The sequence below is a fragment of the Nansenia antarctica genome (assembly GCF_963989245.1).
Source record: "Nansenia antarctica genome assembly, chromosome: 6".
In the NCBI taxonomy this organism is placed as follows: domain Eukaryota; kingdom Metazoa; phylum Chordata; class Actinopteri; order Argentiniformes; family Microstomatidae; genus Nansenia; species Nansenia antarctica.
In genome coordinates this window covers 56,877,613-56,897,612 of record NC_137676.1, presented here as the reverse complement: position 1 = coordinate 56,897,612, position 20,000 = coordinate 56,877,613, and the positions used below count along the sequence as shown (strand labels likewise).

Genomic DNA, 20,000 nt, shown 5'->3' with positions numbered 1-20,000 from the left:
GATGCATGTTGATATGTGGCGGCTGGGGTGTTTTGACGTGTGGGGGGGGGGATGGGGGGGATTAGGACTGATGCACGGATTAAGGGGGTTTTAAGCACTCAATGTTGTTAATTCTGCACTGTGAGTGATGTTTACCATAAGTCCATCTATGATGAACACCAGAAGGGCCTATGGAAGTTGCCCCTGTGTGATGGTGTTCCTCTGGATTAAATGTGTTCTCTCTTTTACTCTTTGGTGTGTGTGTGTGTGTGTGTGTGTGTGTGTGTGTGTGTGTGTGTGTGTGTGTGTGTGTGTGTGTCGGTGTGCACGTCTGTGTGTGTGTGTGTGTGTGTGTGTGCGCGCGTGTGTGCGTGTGCGTGTGTGCTTCAGGACGACCTCGATGTACCGTTGTTACAAGAGGACCTAGATGGGTCGTCGGGGGTCCTGTTCCCCTTCTACGACCCGGACACACACATGCTCTACATCGCTGGGAAGGTGGGTCTCCAAGTCCAGCTGTTTACAATCACCACACACACACACACACACACACACACACACACACACCCATCAATCCCAATACATGAAAATTATACAGTAGCAGTGTCCAAAGAAGTTGCGCTGGGTCTTTGTGACAATGTCATCTCTCTCTCTCCCTCTCTCTCTCTCTCTCTCTCTCTCTCTCTCTCTCTCTCTCTCTCTCTCTCTCTCCCTCTCTCTCTCTCTCCCCCTCTCTCTCCCTCTCTCTCTCTCTCCCCCTCTCTCTCTCTCTCTCTCTCTCTCTCTCCCCTCCTCTCAGGGTGATGGTAATATCAGGTACTATGAGATCAGCTCAGAGAAGCCCTACATGCACTTCCTCACCGAGTACCGCTCGCTCCTACCTCAGAAGGGCCTGGGTAAGAGCAACACACACACACACACACACACACACACATTCAGTGATGATCTCCACCCATCTCCTCTCTTTTGACTCTGGCGGTGCACCTGCAGCCAAACCAGATGTGCAAATGAGCTTCTTATTTGACTAGTCAAACCAGCCGCAGCGCCTCACTCAGTCAGGCCTCTCACATCGTCGGCAATGTGGAAACCATGGAAACCATGTCAGTTGTTAAGGTTGTTAAACCATGTCAGTTGTTAAGGTTGTTAAACCATGCCAGTTGTTAAGGTTGTTAAACCATGTCAGTTGTTAGGGTTGTTAAACCATGTCAGTTGTTAAGGTTGTTAAACCATGTCAGTTGTTAGGGTTGTTAAACCATGTCAGTTGTTAAGGTTGTTAAACCATGTCAGTTGTTAAGGTTGTTAAACCATGTCAGTTGTTAGGGTTGTTAAAGTTGGCGAGGCCACACGACACACATAATACAATAACACTGGCATTCAGTGGTGGAAGCTGTGTGCGTGCGCATGCGTGCTTGCGTGCTTGCGTGTGTTCTTCTGTTGGTTGTGTTTACGCTCTGTAACTCACTCAAACTTGGTGTGTGTGTGTGTGTGTGTCCTCAGGTATTATGCCAAAGAGAGGGCTGGACGTGTGCACCTGTGAGGTGTTCAGGTTCTACAAGCTGGTGACAATCAAGAGCCTGATCGAGCCCATCTCCATGATCGTACCTCGCAGGGTAAGAGCCACCGACTACTACATCTGCAGTAACCCAGCTGCAACATTTGCAGGAAAAGTGCTATACAAATAACGATTATTATTATTATTATTATTATTATTATTATTATTATTATTATTACTATCACCTCTGATGATTTGGACATCCACAAAGGGCAGTGATGGGAATTCAAACGTGTCATCTGTTCCAGTATGTATTTTGAATGTAATGTACAATTAGGAAAGACAACAGCAACAACAACAACAATACCAAGCAGCAGCAGGCAGACAGCTGACAGCAGTGTGGAAGGTCCACTAGTCTGACCACTGGGAACAGGAACCACCTCAGGTGTTCTGAGTCAGATGGACAAACTCACTGGGACTCATCGTTCCCTTTATTCACACCATATGTGTGTATGCCTGTGTGCGTGTGTGTGTGTGCCTGTGTGTGTGTGTCTGTGTGTGTGTGTGCGCCTGTGTGTGCCTGTGTGTGCGTGCCTGTGTGTGCGTGCCTGTGTGTGTGTGCCTGTGTGTGTGTGCCTGTGTGTGTGTGTGTGTGTGTGTGTGTGTGTGTGTGTGTGTGTGTGTGCGTCCTGCAGTCGGAGTCGTACCAGGAGGATCTCTACCCCATGACAGGAGGGAACGAGGCCGCCCTGACCGCCGAAGAGTGGCTGAGTGGCATGGACAAAGGTCAGAGTTCACCACTGGGTTTAGGGGGTGTGAGGGAGTCGTCCATCGAAATGTTAATTCTGATACAGCTACAAAGGCAGACATTGATGACATCTTCCCATCAATTTCCTCAGCAATCAAATTGATTGCAAAAAACGGAAACCAGAGATTTCCACTCTCTGTCAAATTGGCCACACAAGTGACCCTCAATCTGTAATGCGCTCCTCATTTGACTGCAGGTTGAAATACAGTACGTCACGTCAGTGTGTTATATTCAAGATGTAGCTCTTTCAAAATTTAATGAAACTTGTTTTGAAACATACAAATCAAAATGTACATTGGAGCACCCGGCCCTTCATCCCAAGATACTATATTCACCAGCATTCACATACCATAGTATTAAGCAATGACTTAGTGTCTGTTAAAAAAACACACTTTTCACAAAGAAATTAAGAATAACACTTTAATTCTCTTAATTCTTATTTCATTCATGATACACAACAAGATGTAAAACCAGTGTCAGTGGGTGAAATTGGCAAGAACACAGCAAAATATGTTGTAACTTTTCTGCAAATACTAAAAATGCAAATACTAAAAATCACAACTTCACAACAACAATAACACTCATCAATTCACCGAAAAAACAATAGGATGAAGGACAAACTAAATAATAATAAAATAATAATATTGTGACGTGGGCTTCCTCTCATTTACTCAGCATTATCATACATGAGTTCCATATTAATGGTGCCTTTTTAATGTTACACTTGTTCCTCCTACTTGTACTCAATCCATTTTGCCCATTTCGAGTCAAACACCTCCCCTCTCACCCTCAATATGTGTGTGAACCTCTCCATCTTGTATATTTCCTCCATCACATTCAGCCATTGCTCTTTTGTAGGCGGGTCAGTCCTATAAGCAACTTTCACATTACAATATATAATTATTTTTTTACAAAATATATTATTGTAACGTTACTTACTCTAATTCCCAAATGTACAGATCACAATACACAAATCTCCTATTGTTGGAGCCATATTGAGAGCTTTTGAGTTCGGATAAGAAAAGCTCTGAGAGATATTTTGAGAAGGTGCAGGTGTCGTAACAACCATAACCCTGCAGGAATGTAGTATGACGTGATAGTAGGAATGCTGTCATCCACAAACACTGGATTTATTTTACTGAGAGAGAGAGCAATATACGTACACTATGTTATTTTAACATCCTAGTTCATCTTCTCGACTTGGGTACCATACCAGTCAAACAGGTTGTTAGGAATTTGTTTTAGGGAAACTCTCATACACAGACAGACGATAACCACATACATACACACCTGCATGCATGAATGCATGTATACATACATGCATACGTACATACATGCATACGTACATACATACACACATACATACATACATGCATACGTACATACATACATGCATACATACATGCATACATACATACATACATACATACATACATAGCTACATACATACATACATAGCTACATACATACATGCATACGTACATACATACATAGCTACATACATACACACATACATACATACATACATACGTATACATACATACATACATACACACATACATACATACATACATACATACATACATACATACATAGCTACATACATGCATACGTACATACATACATAGCTACATACATGCATACATACATACATAGCTACATACATACATACATACTCATACACCTACCTCTATGTCCTCCCCTGCAGGGCCGGTGCTGATGTCTCTGAAGCCTGGGAGTAGAGTAGTGGACACCTACCGAGCGCTGGCCCCCGGCAAGGGGCAGAGCAGCTCCCTGGACACCCGGCGGTCCCAGACCAGACCAGGCCTGCTGCAGCTGGCCTACATCGAGGAGCAGCTGGGGGGCAAGGAGGGCAAGGACCCCCAGCAGGAGGACAGGAGCCACACGGCCGTCACCAACGGGCAGGACCCCCTGCATTGCTCTCCCCCCAAAACAGAGAACGAGGTGAGGGAGGGAGGGGCAGGGGGTTCCGGGGGTTCTGTGTGTTCAGCCAACCTGGTACATGGTGTATCCATGTCATAATGGCATTCATGGCTTTTGCACTATTGCACGATGCCGAATGCGTTTCCTTGTCTTTGTACTCGTCCTCTGCCAATGACAATTAAATTGAATCATGAATCTGTACGTAACAATCACACACTTGTTCTGTTACCATCCAGTGTGTCCGTTCTTCTTAATGCTGTTATTAATGTGTGTGTGTGTGTGTGTGTGTGTGTGTGTGTGTGTGTGTGTGTGTCTGTGTGTGTCCTCTCCAGCTGCGTATGAGGTTCCACAAGCAGCAGGATGAGATCCGCAGTCTGAGGGAGATGCTCAACCAGAGGGACGTCCGCATCAAGCAGCTGGAGCTGGAAATCAAAAACGTGAGGAACTGCCACTGAGAGAGGCAGCCCTGGGCCCCCCCTCCCCCCCCACCTTCTGCACCTCTCCCTGGGGTAGTCTCACCACCTTCCCCCTGGTCATTTTCCTTCTTTCACACCCCTGGGGGGTTCCACTGCAATGAACGCCCTTCCAAGTCCAGCCCCTCTCTCGCCCCTCTCTCTCCCTGTGGGCCTGTTTCTGTCTCCATCAGGCCTCTTGATCAGCTGGTCTCACCCAGGCATTTCATGTTGCACATATTTCCCTCTCATGTACATACACCCATACACTCAATCAGTCTCTCATTGTTATGTAACATATTTGAATGCTACCAATAACTACGCCCCCCCCCCTTTTTTTTCTTCTTTTGTACGCTCCAGAGCTATGCAAGTTTGCTGTCGTTTCTGTTGTTCTTTATACTTATTTTAGAGGCCCTTTTTTTATTTTAAAAAAGAGAAAAGAGATGATGTACGTGCCTGTCTTAATTGAATGAGTGGTTGTCTGCTTGCTATTTTGAATGTTGTCTCAGTTGCAAGGGGACGTCACATATGATTGTAAGATACACTGAATTTATTTTCTACGCTTTTGTCATTGTGTGCATATTTAAACTACTGTATGTGGATGCTGGAGATATGGCTGGGGTGTATGAGTCTATTGAGATTTTATGAAGCTGCGTTTGTTTTAATGACAAATTAAACTACAATCATTGCCCAGCAGCTGACAAATACACCATCTCTGTACCAGAAACCATTTGGGGGAATTGCAGTTTTGTTTAGTTTTTTTAATTTTAACGTTTATTTATTCTGTGTTTTTACTTGTGGACTCAAAAAAGCTAGCCATATGAATGAAATAACGAACAATGAAAATTATTTTAAACAACAGTTGCTCAGAATGGGTTCCAAACCCCCCGACGATGGCTTGCGTGCGCAATACCACACGCACACGCACGTGCAGTGACGTTAAACCGCAACCAGGAAGTTGTCAGTTCTGGTGCTAAAAACCCACGAATTCACTTTGCACACAACACTATCACACTGTCACGCTGTCACACTCACTGTACAGTTGTCAAAAAGATGAACAAATAAAGGAGAGTTTGAAGAAGGAAGAAGTTAATCAATAGAAATCAGTTAGACAGGTGGTGAAGGCCAGGGGCCTGTTCAGGAGGCTGGAACATTGCAAATGTTCAGATAGAAATTATATGTGCTGAAGAAGAAGAAGAAGTCTGTTCGTTTGTCTCCAATTTTGACAGCACATTTAGTGTTTTTGTACATTGTTTTGATGTTTTCCACCACTTTCAATTATTATGAGAAAAACACCCTCGTGCCAAATTGAGTGGAAAATGTACAAAGCAGGAGAAAATGCTGGTCTTATTTTGGTTTACGTGTAAATGTGGTGTGATATTCTGCAATTTTGTAGGAATCCAATTTGGCTTTTACTCATCTACTTTTACTCATCTACTTTTACTCATCGTTAATCTGCTGTTGATGCTCAGACAGAATCTTCCCCAGGTTGCGATTGACGCATGCCGTTGTTATTGTTTGGAACAAATGTGTCTCAGTTTTTAAGGGTATTTTTAAGGGCAGACATTTTTGTCTGTGGAGATTAATTTGAGGCAAAATGAAAAATTCGTCTGGTTTTGATTAGTCGTGTTTTAAACCAAATCAGCATTCTCTCTGCGATTGGTGGATGGAACCAGCGTCTCTCTGTATCCTAGGGGACAGCCGGTGGACACGTCACCTCGACTCCATGTGGACGTGGTCAGGCTGTGGTTGAGGGTGACATCCTTCAGTGTCCTGGCGAACGTGAGGACTGTCTCTGTATAGAGATGGACGTGGTCCTAGAGACAGTCCAGGGTGGGGGTGGGGACTGTCTCTGTATAGAGATGGACGTGGTCCTAGAGACAGTCCAGGGTGGGGGTGGGGACTGTCTCTGTATTGAGATGGACGTGGTCCTAGAGACAGTCCAGGGTGGGGGTGGGGACTGTCTCTGTATAGAGATGGACGTGGTCCTAGAGACAGTCCAGGGTGGGGGTGGGGACTGTCTCTTTATAGAGATGGACGTGGTGGTAGAGACTGTCAAGGTCGAGGGTGGGGGTGGGGACTCTGTATAGAGTTGGACGTGGTGGTAGAGACAGTCCAGGGTGGGGGTAGGGACTGTCTCTGTATAGAGATGGACGTGGTGGTAGAGACAGTCCAGGTCGAGGGTGGGGGTCACTCCCCTGACCGATGTGACCAGCCTCTCTGGTTGTGACCACCCTCTCTGGTTGTGACCACCCTCTCTGGTTGTGACCAGCCTCTCTGGTTGTGACCAGCCTCTCTGGTTGTGACCAGCCTCTCTGGTTGTGACCAGCCTTTCTGGTTGTGACCACCCTCTCTGGTTGTCACCAGCCTCTCTGGTTGTGACCAGCCTCTCTGGTTGTGACCAGCCTCTCTGGTTGTGACCACCCTCTCTGGCTGTGACCACCCTCTCTGGTTGGGCCCTCAGGTCCTCTGAGCCTGTGTGGATGATGATGTGTCTGGGGGATCCTGAGATTCTGAGACTCTGAGCTCACCGCTCCTGGGGTCCGAGGGTCCCCCAGGAAATGCATTTGCTGTGAGATTCTATAGTTTGATATGACTTATTATGGCTTTTCTTGAGGAGGTATGTTGAGGGGCATTTTACTATTTTGTAAAGTTAAATAACTGAGTGGAAGGATAAGTCACCATCTATAATCAAGTTATTTCAAGGCAAATATTAAGACACAAAAGATGAATACAGAGTTGTATTATGTAATTCGAGGTTGTTCACCAGTCGTGTTTAGCGCCGCGTCTCGAGTGCGTGCAGTGTACCAAAGCATCCAAAGGATGCAATCTAGCCATCTGTGTTCTCTGAGCTCCAATAAACTCCAACTAGCTCCTTTAAGCCTTCTGGTTTCCCGGCTTCAAAATAAAAGCTTAAATTAAAATATGAATGGAAAGCGATGGGATCACAAATTACGCAACAGAAAGTGTATATATAAAAATAAAAATAAATGTTTGAGCTTGAGCAGTTACATATTGGTGGATAATAATTTTACACATGCCTATTATATTTGTATAAACTTCAAAGATTTCAATACCTATCTGGTACCACTCTACTTGGGAGCACTTCTAGAATGCAGATCAGGTGAGGTTGAATCTAGAGCGATGTGATTTGGATATGGTGTACTTAGCTCCACTTGGTGGTGAGAAGAACAAATGCAATAATTCCTGCCTTTGCGCCACAATTGAGTGTTCAAAGTAATACAAACAACACTGACCATTCTGTAGCATAGATTTACTTTTAATAGATAAAATGTTAAAATACAAAAACGAACAAAAAATGACTACAATCAATCATAACCTAAAAGACATTAACCAATGAATTCAACAAGTGTTTAAAGTGACCTCGCAGTTCTTCACAACCCCTGGAACAGAAGACCATCCCTTGTACCCATACTGCACACATAGACGGTAACTCTGATAACCACTCTTTACAATTGTGTTGAGCAGGAAAGGCATATGAGAATTCCCCAGCGTGTTGAAGCTTGAGGCAGATGGGCAGAAGGCCACGTCGGGTTCCACTCATGTCAGCCAAGAACAGAAAGCGGAGGCTGCAGTGAGCACGGGCTCACAAAAACTGGACAGTTGAAGACTGGACAAACCTAGCCTGGTCTGATGAATCTCGATTTCTGCTGAGGCACACAGATGGTAGGGTCAGAATTTGGCACCAACAGCATGAATCCAGGGACCCAACCTGCCTTATCCTGTCCATACTGGTGGAGGTTTTCTTGGCACACTTTGGGCCCATTAATATCAATCAATCAATCATGGCTTGAATGCCACAGCCTATTTGAGTATTGTTGCTGACCATGTGCATCCTTTCATGGCCACAATTTAGCCATCTTCTAATGGCTACTTCCAGCATGATAACGCACCATGTCACGAAGCAAAAGTAATCTCAAACTGGTTTCATGAACATGACAGTGAGTTCAATGTTCTTCAGTAGCCTTCCCAGTCACCGGATCTGAATCCAATAGAACATCTTTGGGATGTGTCCTGCACCCACTGTGAAATTTGATCAGTGATAATCTGGGGGTGCTTCAGCAAGGCTGGAACTGGGCAGAGTTGTCGTTGTGAAAGACGTATGAATCAAGCCACGTACAAGGTTGTCCTGGAAGAAACATTGCTTCCTTCTGCTCTGACAATGTTCCCCAACTCTGAGGATTGTTTTTACCAGCAGGACAGTGCTCCATGCCACATAGCCAGGTTAATCAAGGTGTGGATGGAGGACCACCAGATCAAGACACTGTCAGCCCCAATTGAAAACCTCTGGAATATGATCAAGAGGAAGATGGATGGTCACAATTATAGTAATAATAATAATAATAATAATAATAATAATAATAATAATAATAATAATACATTAGACTTATGTAGCGCTTTTCTAGACACACAAGCCATCAAACAAAGCAGAGCTACTTGAATGTGTGCACCAGGAGTGGCAAAGTCACCCAACAGCAATGTGAAAGACTGCTAGAGAGCATGCCAAGATGCATGAATGCTGTGATTGAAAATCAGGGTTATTCCACCAAATAATGATTTCTGAACCCTTCCTAAGTTAAAACATTAGTATTGTGTTGTTTAAAAATTATTCGAGGTCTGAAAACACTGCATATTTTTTGCTATTTTGACCAGTTATAACAAATGCTCTAAATGACAATATTTTGGGGGGAATTTGGGAGAAATGTTGTCAGTAGTTTATAGAATAAAACCAAAATGTAAAAACAAAAAAACACATACCTATAAATAGTAAGAGAAAATGAGCTGTGTGTGTCTATATACTGTGTGTGTAATGTATATATATGACTTACAGGGAACTAAATAAATATTTGTAAGTGCTTATCTAAGTGATTGGTGAAGCAGAAAGAGGAAGGCAATTCCAAAAGGGAATGAATGTGTTGAGAGCAGGTTGACCATGAGCGTTCCAATCTTGGCCTTTGGATTCATTTCCTTTGCTTTAATGCCACAAGCACTAAACACGTTTCATGGCAAAATGGCTCAAACTGAATGGCTGTGGAAATTAATAGAGTATGAACATTATGGATCTTGCCAGACCATGAAATATCTACAGTCCCTGCTGCACATGTTTCACTGTATTGGACATGTCAATATGGACATTCTACACAAGCCCAATAGCAAACATGCATCACACACACACACACATACATACATTATGAGAAATGATCACTGTGAGCTGAACCTGAGCACAAGTGAATGTGTGTCGCCAGATAGGGGGGGTTTTCTGTTGAATGATAGTCACTCTCAGCGCTCTGTCATAATAGGCCTCCAAGGTTCTAGAACGTGTCATTGTTGGTGTCTGACCACTCTGGTGGGCTGGTTGTTGCTGCAGAGATGAGGGTTTACTTATTGACTGGAGGGCAAACTCCAACCACCAACGCCACCAGGCAGCGTACCTGTCTGAGTGAGCCTGGTCGGTCCCATTTCTCCACCCTTCTCCTGAAGTGTGCCCTCTTCCAGATGGACTTAAAGCGGGAGCGGGTTGGGCCATGCTTCGACCAACCCCGCGCCTTTATCATTTCATGTGGGAAAGTGCCTACCTCAGGAGAAGATAGATGGGACGTAAGTCTACCGATAATATGTTGGTGTCCTTGTTCAGATTATATAAGCCCCCCCCCACAGTGTTGCATTGCCATCCATTAAGTTAGAGTATGTTCCCATATTACACCTGGCTGAATGTTCTATGTTGTCAGAGGAGCAAGCACTGCTTTTCTAAACCAACACTCGTTGATATCTTATAGCCGTGAGTGAGCTTTTAAACTCAGTGGACCCACCACAAGCCCCCTCATAGCTGCTAGCTAAAGACTAGCCTACGCTCGCGCTGTCCTGCAGCAGCCACAGCACCCAAAGGTCACATGGTGTCATTCATGTCCAGCCTCCTTCCTGTTGGGTACAGTTGAGGTCCATTGATGGACTCTGGAGTGGTCTGAATGTGACCCTGTGTCCTAGTGGGCCTCTCATTAGTTTCTTTGTCATCTGTACAGAAATCGGGCCTGAATTTATGAGACGATTCTCTGAGTCACGTGTTCTACTTCATCATCAGTGGTGCCGGGAGGAAGTCATCTCTGCGTTGACGGTTTTGAGTCATAACTGTTGCAGAACGTGTTGGTGTTGATGAGATTACACACCTGCGCCGTCTGACAGAGTTGGTTCTCAGTGTTGTTGAAATGGTCCACAGGGGTCAATATGGGGGGGATGGTATGACCACACGGGAGTCATCGTAGGGCACATGTAGTTTGTCTGTCCTGGCAAGTCCACCTAAGCAATACTAGATGTACTGTAATGCGGGCCTGTGTTGCCAGTCACTGCCAACCACAATCGCTTGCCATCCACTGTTGGCCTGTCTGCCAACTGCCTCCTTCAACTACTATGGTGCTAGTTCTACACGTTGATTTAGGTCACTAAACGTATTTTGGAGCGTATAATAGCTGTATCTAGACCAAGACCAAATCATTAACCATACAATTGAGCCAAGACCAAATCACATATACTGTACAAAATGGCATGTTAACAATCCAGGAAATCCTGTCTGTGCATTTAACAGGAGTAATATTATTTTGGTAATAGACCGCAGGGTTGTGGTCAATTCGATTTCAATTTAAAATGGAAAGCCTTTTGATGTAAAAAGTTTATTTTTTCAGTTTATTGAGAAGACATTGAAAACAAATGCCCTATATGCAATCATTGAATGATAATTGAATACTAATTTAATTCTAATGCTTCCTCAATTGGAATTCAACTGACCCCAACCTCAAGTAGCAGCTTTGGGATGGTATGAATGGATGGTTCATTGAGAGTTACTGCTGGGCAATATCATGAGCCTTACTGTGCCTAGGATTCAAGCTGCAATTTATTGTTTTTTTTATTGATCTTGTGATGTCTTCCAAAAAGAATAATAATGTACACACAAAAACACAGTGAAATATAGGGAAAAAATGTATAAAATGAATCTAATTGTGTCTTGTTATGCTGAATATACTGTATATTGTTTTTAAATATGTAAAGAAATACACCAATAGAGAATAAAAAGGAGATGAAAACAATATTTTGATTATTTCATTTGCTGTGGTCAATTTGTCAAGTATTTTAATTTCCGGTCACAAATCTAAATAGATTTCCCTTAATTCAACCGCTTAAAATGTGGCAGTAAATGTAGTTATACAAATATTTATGCTAATCAGCAACACTTTGCATAGAGACATATACTGTTATAACTGACAATGCTATTTGAAATAGCAGTTATAACTGATGAATAGGTATAACAAAACCCCTTTTATACGACTCGATCCCCTCCCAGTCCCTTCTTAGCTGGCATCATAGCTAGGCCTCTGCTCATGCTCAGTAGGGATTGTTGACATTGAGAGGTAAAGTTAACCCCCTCCCCCTCCCTCCCCCTCAGGCTGTAACATGTGGAAGGCTAACAGCTTCCCATTCCAGTAAAAGGTTGCCTGCCTGACCTGTTTGGTTAAGCATTCAGAAATTGCCTCAAGAGAAAGGTAGTAGTGTAAATACAGCCATGAGAACATCGTTTTGTGAGAAATGCGCTATACAAATAACATTTGATTTGATGGGATAGTAATAGTACACATTCTGACTCCTGAGTTCGGTCTTAAACATAACAGCTCAGGACTACCACGGTCGTATAGCTTGTACATACATTGTCGTGGAATGCCGATGTGGTTGGTGTTGATGTTGTCTGACATTCATCCAGCAACAAAATCTGTTTGTGTGCTCTTACATGACACCAGCGTCCATTGAAGTCTCCAATGGACGTGTAGAACAGAGCCTATTGAACATTGATACCATGGTGCCTGGATGTAGGCTACCATCTGGTGTGTTCTGCCTGCCAACAAGCTAGGGAAGTCACGCTTTACCATCACAGCATTGTAACAACATGAGGACAAAAGGCCTGTTTAACACACTGTCTTCTTCTAGACTGACTCTGAGGCATGCGTTGCATCTGAGGCATTTGGTGCGTAATGTCTATGGCCGTGACCCACTGCGGTGCTGGACTCTCTAGATGTGTCCCAGACCATCTGTTGTGAAGATCCAGCTATATGCCTCAACCCCAAATGAAAGGGAAAGATGAGCACTGTCTAATTTCCTGTTTAATTGGTTGCACATATTATCCATCCATTTGGATAAGATAAATCTGATGGCACAGTCATAGGCAGTGACTGTTACATCATGTGATTTATATATCATAACCTCACAACATGACACAAGAGGAAAGCAAGACCGGAGGAGAGCAAAAGCGCAAAATGTTAACATTTTATTTACAAAGTTTTTTTTTTTGTCATACATAAAGTAAAAATGTAGCTACAACCTTGATTTGTGCAACAGGCGGCCACACTAAAAATCATAGCTCGCTCGTCGCACAGTTGCTATAGCAATAATTTTATTGGGGAAATAAGGGAAGGGGAAAAAAAATAAAACAACGACGAAAATAAGAGGGAGGGGGGGGGGGAAAATAAAATATAAACCCAACAACAAAAACATAATAATTCATCCAACAAAATATTAAAAGCACAGACCCAAAACTAGATACCAGTCCCAAAGTCCTCACGCAGGAATACACAAAGAAGGGTTGACAGTGAAATTGTGGAATGCTGAGTGGTGGGCTGCTTGAGAACCGTTCCATGGTTCACGGTTCCATGGTTCTCGGTTCCATGGGGCGCAGAGCCACTCGGCCCACCCGTCCGGTACAGTCTTGCCCCACATGGGGGCTCAGAGCTGGGGGGGAGAGACATGGAGTGGAGGCAGGGTGTGGCTTGGAGGGGTAGATGTCTGGGTGTAGAAAGAAGAGGGGAAGGGGTTGGTAACTTGATAGGCTCTCCTTCTCTTCTGCTCTTAATCGTCGTCCTCATCGTCGTCATCATCCTCGTCCTCGTCGTCTTCTGGATCTCGCTTTCTCTTCTCTCCTTTCACGGCGGCAGCAGCAGCCTCTGCTTCTGGTGGGAAATAACACTGTCATTCATCCTGGTCTACCAACCAGAAGATGCGTAGAAGATGACATTTGAAATGATTCTAGGATGTATACAAATAAAGAAACAAACCATCTTCCTCATCGTCATCATCATCATCATCCCCACTGTCGACTTCACCGCCCTGGACAATGTCTTCCTCCTGCGGAGAAAAGGAAACAAAACAAAACAGGTCACAGTGTGTGTCACAGGCAAGGTCTTACACACACCCGCCCCCCCCAGGGGGTAAGACCCTGCCTCATACCAGCGTCATGTCCTGGGGTGTACTTGTACATTAAGCCGCCTCACGCTACGGAAACAGGAGATAGGCTCCTGCCCTATGGGCCATTAGGCTCCAGAACCATCGGTTCTCAAGGCTACTTACTTATGTGGTCTTGACTACCTGTCCACTTTCTCACCTGGTTCTTGCTCTCTCTCTCTCTGGTGTGCCGAGCCGACACCATCCTGCGCACTCTCCTTCTCTCCCTCCCTATCCTCCTCTCTCCCTTTTGCTGTCAACCAAAAGGTAAACCTCTTGTATTATTCTCCAGCGCTGGCACAGCGCGAAGTGTGGAGATGGGTCTGGCTATGCGAGACTACTGGCGGACTAACGTTACCAACGAGCCTATGGGCTTGCCACTCGCCAGATTCGGGTTGGGTGCGTTTAAAAAACGCTGATATTTTAGCCTGCTTGTCAGATGTTTGGTGTCTCCGTCAGTAATAATTCCTCTTTCTTGGGGGGGCGGGGGGTTCCGTTGGGAGGGCGGCCCGCCCCCCCAAGGCAATGGTAGGGGAAACACTGGGTCAGTATAAACAACAACATAACCTCCAACAAACTCATTTTACTTAAAAACAACAGGTCAAAACAATACAAACAAGGCTTTTTTTTTTACCTCATCCTCTACGCTGACCTCGTCATCCTCCTCTCCTTCTACCCCCTCCTCTTCATCGTCATCGTCATCATCCTCGTCAAAGTCCTCCTCCTCTCCATCCTCATCCTCTTCCTCCTCCCCCTCTGCAAAAACAATGCAAAGATCAAACCGTCAAGCTGACTGTCGATGTTGAACACCACCTGGAAATACGCCAAGGATGGAGAACGACTAGTAGATTCTCACCTTCTTCGTCATCATCGTCATCCGCCCCGTCCACTTCTCCGTCGGAGTCGGACGCCTCGCGGTCCTCCATGTCGTACCCGTCCAGGTAGGTGAGCTGAGGGAGGAGCTTGAATACACTCTCCCTGTAGTCGTTCAGGTTTGTTACTTCACAGTTGAACAGGTCCAGACTCTTCAGGTTGTCTAGCTTTTTCTGTCAAATCAAATGAGGAACGTCATCAGGGGGAAGAACAGGCCCTGATTGAATGTACTTCAAATGCATCCTTCCTTGAGCAAATCACTGGTCTGACTGACAAATGACTTGATTGGTGAAAGCTTGATTGACCAAGCCAATCATGTAGAATCAGTGTTTTCTTCAAGGTTAATTTTACAGTATTCAAACAGGCCCATGATGGTGTTGCGCTCTATTGGGCTCTACAGGGGCGTTGGTGTACCTACCAAAGGTTCCAATGTGCTGATATCTTTCAGTTTGTTTCCACTTAGATTTAGATGTGTGAGGTTGGGGAGTTTCTCTGCTAAAACGTCAAGGCCACCAGAGATTCTGTTGTCACTAAGCTCCAACTGAAACAAAATGGGAGGATATATTACAATGCTGTCAAAAATAACTTTGAAACATGTAACAGTTTATACAAAGAAAACAATAGTTCTTTCTACCCCAAAGTTTAATGTACTTGCAAGTTGAACCCAATAATCATGGCACCTCTTACTGTACATAATAATAATAATAATAATAATAATAATGAGTAACATGTTACCTTTTTAAGTTTTCCAAGTTTAGGAAGGTTGGAGACTGAGATTAAGCCGACATTTATCAAACTGAGGAATTCCAGGTTGACAAATTCTGCTGTGAGGCCTTCAATTTTTCCTTCATTTGATCGGCAGTTGTCAAGGACCAGTTCTCGTACCTTTGAAAGAAAAACAAGACAATGTCAATAAACCTCATTCCTGGCTGTCAGGTATTCTTAGAAACTGCTTACATGTGCAATGAATGCACACTCATCTCGAAGCTTCATTCTGCATATTTATGTTATATATGCTATATTTTGGCTACAATAATGTACTACATTGTGAGTACTAATGTACTACACATTTCTAGGGGGAATAGAAATAATTAACCAGATTGAATCCTGCAACTCGTTATGATGGATGATTATAACTATAACCCCTTTTGTGACAGCACATATTACTATTACTTAATATTATAAGGGCCCTTTGAAATGAGTCGTTGTTATTCGTCTCATGTTTCATTTGACTTCTGTATAAATACCTGCAACTTCCCGGGTCACTGCTACTAAAATGTAACATTTACTCGTTTTAAAGGCGGAATTCATGTTCAGTAATAATAATAATAGCGCAGTGGTTGCGCAATCCGATAGATAAAAGGGTGCAAAAAGTTAAACGTCAAAAGATCATGATTCACACAACGACAGCGACAAGGCTATTGTATCATCGATAAAAGTGTTTGTTTTGTTCGAGTGTTTTTTTCAGATCACCACGGGGTTGCGTGTCTTTGAAACCACTGCTGCTGCCACGAGGAAGAAGAAGTGAATACACAATACAGAGTTGCAGCTTCGCTTGGCCCCGATGCAGCTGATGCAGTCAGTCACTAATGACAAATGCAATGACTTCTGTTAGCAGCTCGCTGCAGGCTACAGGCTACACTGGGCTACAGGCTACAGGCTACACTAGGGCCATTGCCCTTTTAAGAGCTGCCGTGCAGCAGGAGAAGGCTGTCTGCCCGCCATTAGCCGCCCTACAGCAACGGGAAGGATTGCGAATTATACTCTGTAAAGATACCATTTTTATTTTCAAATCCAACTCGTAGGGGGAAATGGATTGCCTTGCCGTCGAGCGAGCGACCTTTAGGCTAGTTTGTTACATTATTATATCAGCATGTTCAGTTCCAATGTCGACGGAAATATTCAGAACGGAAATCAGTAGACAAAGATGGAGAGTTTCTCCTTTCTCCTTCACAGCTTCAGAGACGACAGGATGACAACATGGCGATTCCACAGATACAGTATGCAGAGTTCTCTCAACTCTTCGTAGAGAGGGACGACTGTTAACGTGCAGTAATTACGTAAAAATATCACTTGAACTTCACTTTCAATGTATAATAATATCTGTATGAATATTTGCATGAAAGCCGTCGTTGTCCGTCGAGTTTCAGCGTCGAACGCGTTTGTTCAGATTCAGGCAGGAGGCGACCGACATGCTACTATTCTGACTTTATTGTCCCTATACATGACGGGGTCAACTCAATTTCTTTTTTTAAATTATAAGAAATATGAAATACAATATTGGGAGATGTTTAATAGGTTCCAACAAGTATTTAGTTCCCTTTGGTGGTCGTTGTAGCAGGGGATAATATGGCGGGAAGCAGAGCCTCGCTGGCCGCTGCTGCCTGGGCGATGAGAAGTGTCCAACAAGCTGACCGTCAGACCAGGGCCAGGATTTACTTTAGGAATATCATTCATGTCTATCAATCCAATATTTGACAGGATGTAAATGCTAGGCGAGTATTGTCAATTGTCTGTATGCCCCCAATAACTTCACTCGACTATTATTGGCAAGCTGGCAATATTAAAAACAGCATTATATTGTGAGAAGAATCATACTTTGTTGCGAAAAAGAAGTGGATGACTCGTGAGAACTAGTCACAATTTTTTTGTTTGCGTAGCTGGTCAGCTAAATATCTGGGTCCCTACCCCAATCTGGGAAATTGTTAGTGACTCCACCCGTGATCCCCGGTTATGATATCGCAAAAGTATCGTGGGGGGCATGTTGAAAAAACAACAACAATCAATTAGGTACCTTGTGGGGATTTAAAAGTGCATTGTAATAAAGGGCGCCCCGTTTTAGCAGTTCTGCTATCAACAAACATGGCTACCACGGTCTAGTTGGCTGTATAAAATAAACCATTCCGTGGCATCGTGGAAAAGCAGCCCTCGTAGCAATTCAACACCGATTTGGAGAAGTTAACAAATGATCGAAACAATGTTGCAGTCGAGCCTCGCCGTGTGTGACCGTCGACCAGCACCGGGCTGCTGCGAGGTTAAAACACTGCGATAACGCCACACAGCGAAAGACTCGGCTTTCCAAAGTAATGATTGAATATAGCTCGTCTCGTCTTGTTGCCCCTTCACGCCCCGACGGGGACATAGGCGATAAAGCTCGTTACTGTAAAAGTATTTCTCCCTATAAATAAATGAGCAACATTAAGCCCATGTGGTCACCATTAGCTGCACAGGTCACTTGAAAAGCAGAAAAAGTAGCAAGCTAGCGAGGCTAGCCAGAAAACTAAGGTTTGGTTTAAAAGGCAACGACTTACATCAGATGGTGTCCTGTTTCTCAGCTCCAAGTGGATCCTCTTTTTCATGTCCATCTTCACCCCTGCGAAAGTTAAACTTTTCTCTCAGGTTTAGGTGGAATTTCTGCTCAATCCAAAGGCAGAGAGATGCCCGAATGGAGGTAGAATATGGGACTATATAATGAAGTGAGCCAAACGCTAAGTTAGTCGGAGAGGAGAAACCATGGAGGGAAACGGGACTGGAACAAAATATATACTCAACAGCGCCATCTCTGGTCAGAACCGCCCACTGCCGTTAAACAGGCAATGCAGTCACAAAACATGACGCTGTCATGAAAGCCGTACTGTGGTGTTGCAATTTATATCTGGAAAGAAAGTGATGTATTATGTAAAATCTAAATGTTAAGCACTCCGTCTTTAAGTCTATTTTTGATTACATTGATAAACAAATGTGATTGTATGAGCACTCACTCGTGTAATGCAAAGATTATATATACAATTCCTATAAATTATATTCCCAGAAATATGTGTGATGTTATTGCTATGTTAATGTTATGAAAACAAAAATACAGTTGGCTAGTAGTTTAGTTTGTTCACAACAGCTGAATTTGTCTCAACTGCCAGCTTTGTTCATTACCTGTGTAAATGTATTGAATTCTCCAAGAATATAGACTTTATTTTGTTATGGTCAAGTAATAAGAGATTACCCGTTGACTGTAAAAGCAGTGGTTTATTTATTCCATACCTGCTCTGATTAACGATACAGCACCATTTGAATTGTAACCATGTAAGCATTTAACATTAAATTACTATACTACAAATGTGATAAATAAAGGAACTCTCCAATATGAAATGTGCATTCTGACTTATTCCATCCCCAATAACCAGCCAAAGCGAGATTCCCAAATAATCTTATACCATTTGCCCTTTCCAGTCTGGTGTAGGGCAGATGGGGGGGTTATTTGGTTAGCAGTGAAGAGAGCATTGTATATGCACATGGTAAGGGGGTACTTCCCGTTTATACTTCCTGCATTAGACCCAAGATCCCCCCAGGGTGATGTTGCCGCTAGGCACTGATCTAGATTCAGTCTTTACCTCCTCAAATCATAACCTTAACCGTGAGAGGGAAAAAGGAAAAACTGATCCCAGATCAGAGACTATTGGGCAACTTCATTCTACACCCCCACTATCCCTCAAGCAGAAGCACAGTCTTGTGTGCCTCCCACTGCCACCAAGCACTCTTCACCTAAACATGAAATTTTCTCAAGCATGGCAATCACTATACGAATGAGCAACACAGTAAAGTGGGGTTGAACATTTAAAGCATGTTTAAGTGTTGCCCTCTTGCATTGAAAGAAACCTGTATTTGTAAAAAAAAAAAAAAAAAACTCATATACCATAATTAAGGTTAGAATGAGAATATCTATTTGTATTTTTTGTATTTTTATAATGTCATTACTTTTTTTCATAATGGTAACATTTCTGAAATCAGATATCATTCCAAATATACAAAGCATGAAATTCCTCTTTTGCTCATATGAATGTAGGCCTATCCATCTTGAATGTACTGAATTATGCTGTACATGTACAGTGCTGTGTTGCACATGAAGAGTGTATTTTGTACAGTGGGAGTAGAGTGTGTTTTCCAGGAGAGGGCACTGTAATGTCTACTTGAACTCATGAGTTTATCAAGCGTACTGTACGTGTGTATGGGTCACTTCTCTCCTTTCCAACAGCTTTTTCTTATCATAGGCGACTCCCTACAGAGATGGGCAGCCCTGGTCGTCCATGCCAGTAAACTGCCCAGGAGTGTAACGTCTACTAACCATTTTGTGTGTTAGTTGTGTGTATTTTTTTGTTTTTGACAGAAGGATCCCAGAATACTG

The 20,000-nt window shown here is 43.5% G+C and overlaps 3 protein-coding genes across 5 annotated transcripts in view; 2 read left to right on the top strand and 1 right to left on the bottom strand.

Annotated features, from left to right (window-relative positions):
* Window positions 1–4,743, top strand: part of coro2aa (coronin 2Aa) — a 33,016-nt gene extending 28,273 nt beyond the window's left edge. The window contains exons 7-12 of the mRNA XM_080535046.1: window positions 370–474; window positions 776–872; window positions 1,474–1,586; window positions 2,164–2,254; window positions 3,985–4,241; window positions 4,553–4,743. Coding sequence (XP_080391172.1) covers window positions 370–474; window positions 776–872; window positions 1,474–1,586; window positions 2,164–2,254; window positions 3,985–4,241; window positions 4,553–4,675 — 786 coding nt within the window. The 3' untranslated portion in view covers window positions 4,676–4,743. The remainder of the gene's footprint in view (window positions 1–369; window positions 475–775; window positions 873–1,473; window positions 1,587–2,163; window positions 2,255–3,984; window positions 4,242–4,552) is intronic.
* An 8,704-nt stretch (window positions 4,744–13,447) lies between these two features.
* anp32b (acidic (leucine-rich) nuclear phosphoprotein 32 family, member B) lies at window positions 13,448–18,868 on the bottom strand. Of its 2 annotated transcripts, none has more exons than XM_080534919.1 (7): window positions 18,136–18,868; window positions 15,560–15,709; window positions 15,243–15,365; window positions 14,808–14,997; window positions 14,586–14,707; window positions 13,786–13,855; window positions 13,448–13,680 (listed from the first exon to the last, which is right to left on the bottom strand). In XM_080534919.1, exons 1-7 carry the CDS (start codon window positions 18,187–18,189, stop codon window positions 13,580–13,582), a joined length of 810 nt encoding a protein of 269 aa, XP_080391045.1. In that variant the 5' UTR covers window positions 18,190–18,868; the 3' UTR covers window positions 13,448–13,579. The 2 variants fall into 2 exon arrangements, with proteins under 2 accessions (XP_080391045.1, XP_080391044.1); XM_080534918.1 differs by having other exon boundaries at window positions 13,448–13,677; window positions 18,136–18,204.
* Window positions 18,869–19,893: 1,025 nt separating this feature from the next.
* hemgn (hemogen) overlaps window positions 19,894–20,000 on the top strand; it is a 5,541-nt gene continuing 5,434 nt past the window's right edge. For both annotated transcript variants that reach the window (XM_080534034.1, XM_080534033.1), the window contains exon 1: window positions 19,894–20,000. This exon is cut by the window's right edge and continues 59 nt beyond it. The gene's annotated coding sequence lies outside the window, so the exon portion shown is untranslated.